General features: G+C 60.6%; 1 protein-coding gene across 7 annotated transcripts; it reads right to left on the bottom strand.

Annotated features, from left to right (window-relative positions):
• Window positions 1-1,484: 1,484 nt before the first annotated feature.
• Window positions 1,485-7,724, bottom strand: RAB26 (RAB26, member RAS oncogene family). Of its 7 annotated transcripts, none has more exons than XM_045071931.1 (9): window positions 7,373-7,723; window positions 6,222-6,332; window positions 3,566-3,607; window positions 3,398-3,464; window positions 3,143-3,195; window positions 2,763-2,828; window positions 2,608-2,664; window positions 2,432-2,508; window positions 1,485-1,853 (listed from the first exon to the last, which is right to left on the bottom strand). In XM_045071931.1, the coding sequence occupies exons 1-9, from the start codon at window positions 7,562-7,564 to the stop codon at window positions 1,748-1,750; spliced, it is 771 nt and encodes a 256-aa protein (XP_044927866.1). In that variant the 5' UTR covers window positions 7,565-7,723; the 3' UTR covers window positions 1,485-1,747. The 7 variants fall into 7 exon arrangements, with proteins under 7 accessions (XP_044927866.1, XP_044927867.1, XP_044927864.1 ...); XM_045071932.1 differs by having other exon boundaries at window positions 1,485-2,309; XM_045071929.1 differs by having other exon boundaries at window positions 2,763-2,840.
• Between the last annotated feature and the right edge of the window lie 695 nt (window positions 7,725-8,419).

The raw sequence follows: 8,419 nt of genomic DNA on the forward strand, positions 1-8,419 counted from the left end.
TAGCTTCCCCTTTGACAGGTCCCCACTGAGATGGACATTGGCTCACATGGTCCCTAGTGCTGGTCGGCGTCTTAGGAGTCGGACTGTACACTGTTGCCCCTTCTGACTAGACTTTTTCCCCCAGAGACTTGCCAGTGGTGTTGCTTATTGCATTGCCTTTGAATGTGTCGCCACATTTTCCTGCTTACAGTCTTCCTTACCCTGGGCAACCTCAGTGCTCTTGCGTCAAGTCAGACAGATGGGGCACTGGGTTCAGTGCTCACACGCCTGCCACGCGCTGCCTACAGAATAAGGCCCCGTCTGCATAAATCACGGGAGGAAATGCCGGATGGAATAGTAACCGGCACCTGGCGGGACTTGTAGTTTAGAGGTGATGTGGGTGCCACAGTTCACTAGATCCGTCCAACCCACTGTGGGCAGTCAGATGGAGGAGTTCGAGAGGAAGACAAAGGCTAAACAGACCTTGAGGGCACTCTTCCTCCATCCTCCTCATCACTGTTAGTCCCCACATCCTAAATACCCTCAGAGTTCATAGAAAATACCAGGTGGACCACTGCCTACGTATTAGCTTTGCAAGGCTACCAACCCAGAGCAGATGGAGATGATGCCCTCTAAGCTAAGTGTTTAAAGGAGCATCAAAGGGGGCATATCATAAGGAAAAGTTGTGAGATGGCCTACTGGGCCAGCAGGGGAATCCCAGTCCCTGCCCCGCTCGCCACACCCACCAAAGTGCCATGTACGAATTACTCCTTGCGTGTGCTTGGGCTCAGACCTTTGGAGATCACTTTCCTCTGAGCCTGCCGCTGTCTCAAGTAAACCTCCTATCCCCCAAGGTCTCTGAGTGCCTCTTGGTTCTTCGGTTGAGTGATCCAGTCTGAGTTCCACAACAGGAGCACCAGCTCGTCTCCCAGCAGTCTTTGGACAGAGCCAAGGGAGAAGGATGGTCATACCATGACTCCCCCTCTGTTGGAACTGCCTTCTCCATATTTCCCTATAAGGCCAGAAATACTGGGGGCTTTTTCGGCCCCTGCTTTCAGTAGGTCAGGAACTCTTTTTAATTCTTCACTAACAGGCCATGGAGCTCTGTTTTCTATTCCGCTGGGTCTTTGAAGGGCGAGGGGAGTGGACATGAACCACTTAGGCTCTCCCATGCTCCCTAGAGACCATTGGGGTTCCAAGCAACCTAGTTACGGGCGGGGTGCCACTTTCTCAGTGTTAAAGATGATCAGTACTTTTTTTTTTTTTTTTAAAGATTTTATTTGTTTATTTGACAGATCACAGTAGACAGAGAGGCAGGCAGAGAGAGAGAGGGAAGCAGGCTCCCTGCTGAGCAGAAAGCCCGATGCGGGACTTGATCCCAGGACCCTGAGATCATGACCTGAGCCGAAGGCAGCGGCTTAACCCACTGAGCCACCCAGGTGCCCCGATGATCTGTACTTTGCCAAGGGGTCTAAAGGGGGATTTTCAGCAGAAGAGAGACGCAGGCCAGAAAACACAACTTTATTCACTAGAACTGAAAACAAAGCTTATTAATCTGAAGATAGACTTGAAGATTTGAGTACATGAAGCGTACTACCAGCCCCTGGCTTGACTTCCCCACGCAAGGTCTCAGGTGAGGCTGGCGGTTCTAGTTTCTCTGACCTTCTGTGATTTCCCACATGCTGTTCATCTATTACAAAGCCCCAACCTTGGCATTCTCCAAGGTAGCAAGAAAGGAGGTCTGTGTTGATGTTGGAACCAGAGTCTCCTAGTGTGTGAGCTGGAAGCAGGTGGCTCTGGTCCTTGGGGCACAAATACATGGTATGGTTTGCGGTGCAGCCCTCGGCACAGGCAGGAGTCCTGGCTTTCCCTGCCTGGACAGGGAAAAAGGGGACAGCCAAAGACAAGGCTTTCTCTAGGGGTTAGGCACTGGGGCCCAGCCTCAAGGCTGGGCGTGTCCAGGAGGGGGCAGCAGAGGGACCTGCACTGGCTGCTCCCTCCTGTACCCAAGACCCTTGCTTTTCCTCCAGGGCCCTCAGGCAGCAGCAGGTGAAGGGAGGTGCAGACCCACTGGCTCCTTACAGCCTCTTGGGCCTGAGCCTCTGGGAAAGGTAAGACTTCGTCTGGGAGTCCCAGGAACGGATATCCGAGGATTGAGTGCGGGATGACTGAATTGGGGGGCGGGGGCTATGGAATCTCCATCCAGCCTTGCAGGGCCCTCCCAAGTTCAGGGTATGCAGCAGGAGGCGCTTCGGCCCTCCCTCTTGACATAGTCGTGCAGCCGGAAGCGGGGCTCACTGGGGGCCTTCATGGAGCGCTGCTTCAACTCCCTGTGGGGCGGGAGTGACCATGGGACAGAGTGGCTTCTACCCCAGCAAGAACAGACCTCAGGTGTGGGGGGCGTTCTTCCTGGTCCAGGAAGCAGACTAGGGCTTAGCAGACTAGGACTTACTTTGCAATGGCAGTGAAGGCCAAGTCCACGTTGAGGCCTGTCTTGGCACTGGTCTCCATGAAGGGCAGCCCATACTCCTGCAAACAGGTGCTGCCAGCCAGGTGGCAGCCTGATGGGGACAGCCCGAGTCCTGGACCCCAGGGACACCGCTGGCCACCCACCCTGCCCTGGCTCACCTTGGCCAGCTTCTCCCCATCCTCCCTCTTGACCGCACGCTCCTGGGCAGAGTCCACCTGGCACGGGGGTCTTGGTGAGAACCGGCCCTGGGCTTGCCCGTCCCTCACCCCCCCAACAAGAGCCAGGGTGGAGGAGGGTGGGCCCGGGCACTCACCTTGTTCCCCAGCAGCATAAGCACCACATCATGCTGGGCGTACTCCTGGGTCTCGGTCAGCCAGGCCTGGGGGGCAAGCTGAGGCCAGCTGGAGCCTGGCACTCCTGCGTGCCCCTTGCCCCTCCAGGCCACACTGCACAAAGCGCCTGTTGGGCTCTGGCCGACGGGAGGGGCCCAGAAATAGTGGTCCCCGTGCCAGGCTGAGGCATCGCTGACAAGTACCTTTGACAGAGCTAGAAGGTCCCCAGACCCCGTTTGGCTCTCAGGCACCCCGAGCCGCCAGAGGGGCCACTTCTCCCTGTCAGTAGGGTGCTCAGCCCTCTGGGACCCTAATGCCGACATGGCCTGTTCCGACCACCACAAGGGGGGAAAACACTGACCTGGATATTGTCAAAGGAGGCCTTGTTGGTGACATCATAGAGCAGCAGCAGTGCTGGGGGCAGAGGGCCCGTGAGAACACCGCCAGGGCCCACAGCACCTTCCTGTCACCCACACCCTCGGGCATCGCAGCCTCCACACTGCCTGCCGTGCACGCTCCCAGGGCACCTTCCTCTGAGCAGAGGCCAGGGCAGCAGGGCACCCGGGGGGCACAGCCTCCTGTTTCCTGGGGCTGGCGCCCATGCCCACCAGCTCACCATGGGCGTCGCGGTAGTAGGCGTGGGTGACGCTTCGGAACCGCTCCTGGCCTGCTGTGTCCCAGATCTGCAGTGGCAGGCACAGCCCACCAGTCAGGGCTGCCAGCCCCTGTCCCTCACCCACCCCCGACCCTTCCACTCACCACCCGCCCCCCCGCCGCCTCTCACCTGCAGCTTCACCTTCATGCCATCCACATCCAGAACTTTGTTCTGAAAGACAGCCAGCCAGCTCTGCTGAGCCCCGCAGCTAGAGACAGTGCTGCCCCCTTCTGGGGGGCTCCTGAGGGTGCAGTGGGGGTGGCCGCTGTTCCAGGCCAGGACTGAGCCTGAGATGGAGCAGCCCCTGGCATGCCCCCGAAATTCACTATTATCCTGTCTGCCCCTCAGCTGGCTGGTTCTATCCCCGATGCCCACCTCCTGGTTCTCGTCTGGCCACTTCGCCTCCCTGAACCTGCAGGTAAACTTGCGCCTTGAACCCATATCCTGGGATCCCCCCAGCTCTCTCCGCCCCCGTGCCTGGTAATTTCTAGGCCCCTTTCCCACTCAGCTGGCCCTCCTGATGGACTTGGAGGTGGCTGCCCCCCGCAGCCGGCCCTGTCCCGTCCCGGGCCACGTGTGTGCTTTCTCTGCCCACCTCAGAGGCCTGGCACACGGCCCCTGCCGCTCCACCGCCCTCAATGACGCAGCCCAGTCAGTCGTGGTTTGACTCCACGACTGACTGGGCTGACCCTCCCCCTCCTCCCTGCCCTGCCACAGCACCTCTCTGGACCAGCCCTGCTGCCTCACCTCCCCCTGGCGCCTAGCCCTAGTCTGCTTCCCCACACCTCCTTGCCAGCTCAGGCTCACCACGTGCATCTGTCCCCGTACCCTGGCAGCCTGCCAATGCCTGCCCGCAGGCCCAGAAGCCCTGCCCCAACCCCTCTGAGGGGCCATCAGCTGCTCACAGCTCTACACGTGATGCTGCTTCTGCTCAGAGAGCCACCCACACGACTTAGGTGAAGTCATCCTGGTATAACCCCAGGCCCATTACTAACATTCTGTGCCTCAGTCTCTCCATCCACAAATGGGGATAACCAGGGTGCCCATCACAGTGGTTTTCTGAGCTACTGTGTGCAAAGTACTGAGGACTGGCCCAGAGCAAGAGCTAAATATTTGCTCAAATTTAAAAGACTCCCTTCCTGGGGCACCTGGGTGGCTCAGTGGGTTAGGCCTCTGCCTTCAGCTCAGGTCATGATCTCAGAGTCCTGGGATCAAGCCCCGCATCGGACTCTCTGCTTAGCGGGGAGCCTGCTTCTCCCTCTCTCTGCTTGCCTCTGCCTACCTGTGATCTCTCTCTCTCTGTGTGTCAAATAAAAAATAAATAAATAAATAAAATAAAAGACTCCCTTCCTGCTGGGACAACAGCTGCCACAGGACAGGACCTAGTACAGTAACCACAGAGCCCAGAATCTGTCCTGATACACGGTGGGTGCACATTGAGTGTTTGCTGGCTAGTAATGGTCTCCCAGCAGGCCCTTGAAGTTCAGAACTACTGGCAGGGAGTGGCCCAATCCCACGGTTACCATCTGCTGGGTGGGGCTGGGGCCTGCCAACCACTGGCTGAGGGCCTGGTGGCCTCTGGCCCTGGCAGGTGGGACCACACCGCCTCCCTCTTCCCTGAGCTCCTGCTGTCAGGGTGCTTCTGGGTCTCCCAGGAACCAGTGGCAAAGCCATCTGCCAGGCAAAGAGGAGGCTGGGGAGGACACCCCGCCTTCACTGGCACCCTTGAACTGGGGTGTGAACCAAGCGGCCTCACCTCCCTCACCACCTGCCCCAGAACCAAGAGGGAGGTGAGAAGGGGGAAGTTGGGGCCAAAACAGGCTAAGGACCACGTGTCCAGAGCCTACACTGTCCCTTTCTGGCACTTGAATCCTTGTTTCATCTCAGAAGACTTAAGGGGAACTGCACCCCCAAGCAGGGTAACTAATGGCTCCCCAGACTGGAGGGAGCCCCCTTTTCCGTTCCCAGAATGGGCCTCCCTCCCAGTCTTCCGCCAACTGGGTCTAATTAAAGGGTGAGAAAAATGCAAATTTGGGATTTGTCTAGAACACACCAGCACCTTGGCAAGACGCTCAGACTTTAGACTGGTGGGTAGAGGGGGCTCGGCTGCTCTGGTTCTCGTCATTCCCTGCTGGCCCCACAGGCTGTTAGGGTGTCAGGGGCATGTGGGGAGCCCTGAAACGCAGGGGCACTCCCCCCTGCCCAAAAAAACCCCAGAGACACAGCCCTCCTGCTGGGGGCAATGTGGGAGGGGGCTCTGGCAGAGGGGAACAGCCCGGTGGGATCATTTCCTGTGAGCTTCCTTGCCCAAGGGTAGGGACCCCCCAACCCCCAGCTCCAAGAGGAGGCATGTGCCCCACAGCCACTTCTCTCTTCGGTCCTTGGCAGGCTGCCTGGCCTCTGTGTACAGTGGGGCAGTGATGTTTTCCTCCCAAGGGAACATGGGCTTGAGTTCCCTCTGATGGCCACCCCCTGGGGCACCCAGCCCACCCACCCTGAGGCACAGAATACAGCCCCAGGCACAGGGAGTGCAACCCTCTGCTTCAGTCACATGCCACCCTCACCCGTCTCCAGGACCCTTAGGGTATCCAGAGTTGGAGCATTTTGGTGGTTAAGGCATCTCACCTCAACCACCTTGACCCTGAGCGTCCCAACCAGGATGTACCCCAGGGCTAAGGGAGAACGCTACCCAGGTGTATTGTGAGAACTTAATGACGGTGCAGGGGGGTGGGGCAGGGCATGGCTGGGTCGGCTCAGTGCTGAGGACATCAGCCTCCATTCTCACCCGGAAGTCGATGCCCACAGTGGAGATGAAGGTCCCCGCCAGGAATGCCCCATCCTTGAAGCGCACGAGCAGGCAGGTCTTCCCCACACCTGAGTCCCCCACCAGCATGACCTGGGGCAGTAGGATGATTAGAGGTGTTAGGACCAGAGGGGACCGAGTTGCTGGCCCACCCAGAGAGGTGTCTGGTCTTTCCTGAGCTGGCCTGGTCAGGAGTAGACGAACTATCCCAGGCCTGCAAGGAGGAGGCCTGGGGGAGACAGGGCGTCTATGGTCCCAGCTTCCACCTCCAGAAGGTTCGGTCCCCTTTCGCTTGAACAGTAGTCTGTCTCAATTAGTGGGGAGTGGGGGTGGCTGCTTCCATCCAGGGCCCTACCTAACACCACCCCCAGACCCTAGACACCCAAGCTTGATCTGGAAGGGGAGCTTTTGGGGCTTGGTAGGGAGTGGAGTCTGGAGGTTGGTGCCTGAAGACCTTTGGAGAGGCCTCTGGGGGTAGAGACCATGGGGCTTCTTCTAATCTCATAAGATTCTGGAGGAATTTGCCACATGAGGTCAGATCTTGGCCTGAGAAGGCCCAGGTCGGGTGTGGGGACCAAGACCAAGAGGGAGCAATCAGGCCTCCCCCTCATCCACCCTTCCCCCAGCCTGCTGTCAAAGGCTCCAAAACCTGAAGACAGTGGGGACAACCCCTCCGCAGGCTTCTGCCTAGGTCTGAAGGAGGCCCCAGTGTTCCCGACCCCATTGGCAAACCTCTTCTTAGTCTCCCCTTTCCCCCCAAAAAGAGGAGACCCACAGACCCTGGGGGTGAGGGAAGGCAGCACATGGGAAATGGTGAAACTGGGGCTCGGGTGGGTGCGGGGGCCATTAGGGAATGGGGAGGGAGTGCCTGCCAGGTTCGGGACCCCTTGTCCGACCCTGCCAGCTGGGGCGTTAGGGGACAGGCCATGCCAGCTGTTCGGTATCTGAAATCCGGGTCTGACAGCTGTGTGTGTATGCCGTGCGCGGTGTCAGCCGTGCCAGCTACAGGGTGCCGCTCGGGCGGGCTCCCTGCCCAGGGTCCGCGGAGCCCTTCATACCCTCTCCGACCCCTCCCCGCTGGGCTCAGTCCGAGCGCCACCTGCTGCACTTGCGTGGGGTGGGGGCCGGCTCACCTTGAAGGCGACGTCGTAGAAGTCGCCCCCGCCAAGCGAGGGCCGGCCGGGCTGCGGGGGCCCGTTGGGCCGCGCCTGGGGGACAGGTCGCGCAGTCCCAGGGCGCGTGGGCCGGGACCCATTGGCGGCGGGCAGCGCGGAGGCAGCGGGCGCGCTGGCCCCCTTGGTCTTGGGGGTCTTCTTCCGGGACATGGCGGGCGGGCACTCAGGGAGCTCCCGCTGCAGCCGCCGCGCTCCGGGCAGCCCAGCTCCCCGCGCTCACGGAGCGCGACGCGGACCCGAACCCGTCCCGCGACAGCGGTGGCCGCGGCATCCCCGGCACCCAGCTCCCCGCCGCCCCGCCCCCGCGCCCCACAGCCCGCAGCCACTTAGGCCCGGCCTCCCGCCGCCGCCGCCAATGGCCGCGTTGGGGCGGGGGCATGCAAATGAGCCTCCCGCCCGGGGGCGGGGTCACAAGGACCCCGCACTGCCCTAGGTGTGCCGGGTGGGCGCGCCTCTGCCGGGTGCGGGCAGCTCCTACCCTGCCCTCGGGCCCCGCGACCCCGCTCCGTGGCCACCTCCGTGGGGCGCTGGGTCTGTCACTTCCCCGCGCTCTGTACACCACTCCTCCCTCACGAGATGGCCTCTGGGCCTGGGACCGGGTGGGTGGAGGAGAGTGCCCCGAAACTGGGGTGCTGAGGCAGTGGGACTGCGTGGGGCCGACACCTTGGATTTCTGTCTCTTCTCAGCCAGAGATGCCAGCTGGCCTGCTGTGTCCCCACTTCTCCCCTTGGGGCAGGCAAACAAACCCCGGGCGCTCGGAGCACTCCTGGCTCAGCTGACAGCTGGTTATGGGCAGCAGGACAAGCTGGAGCTTGAGAGCAGCAGGGCGCTCTCCCCCGCAGCTTCTGCCCGCTGGGCTGAAGCCCCAGGATCCTTGGGTAAGAGGAAATCCGAGTTACAGGAGCAGCAAGCGCTCTGAGTGGCCCTTACCCCGGGGCTCTGCTCCTCGGGGTTCTGGGAGGAGAAGGAGGTGGGAGGCCCCAGGAGGCGGCTAGCTCCTTGGCC

The sequence above is a fragment of the Mustela putorius genome, unplaced genomic scaffold (assembly GCF_011764305.1).
Source record: "Mustela putorius furo isolate JIRA1106 unplaced genomic scaffold, ASM1176430v1.1 tig00004007_pilon_pilon_pilon, whole genome shotgun sequence".
Classification (NCBI taxonomy): Eukaryota; Metazoa; Chordata; class Mammalia; order Carnivora; family Mustelidae; genus Mustela; species Mustela putorius.

Excerpts from the sequence above, each read along its gene's own strand:
- RAB26 (XM_045071925.1), bottom strand. The coding sequence starts at position 7,564 with ATGTCCCGGAAGAAGACCCCCAAGACCAAGGGGGCCAGCGCGCCCGCT. Across the intron at positions 3,608-6,221 it reads CTGTGGGCATCGACTTCCGG|AACAAAGTTCTGGATGTGGA; the intron begins GTGAGAATGGAG and ends GCTGTCTTTCAG. Across the intron at positions 3,465-3,565 it reads GCATGAAGGTGAAGCTGCAG|ATCTGGGACACAGCAGGCCA; the intron begins GTGAGAGGCGGC and ends CTGCCACTGCAG.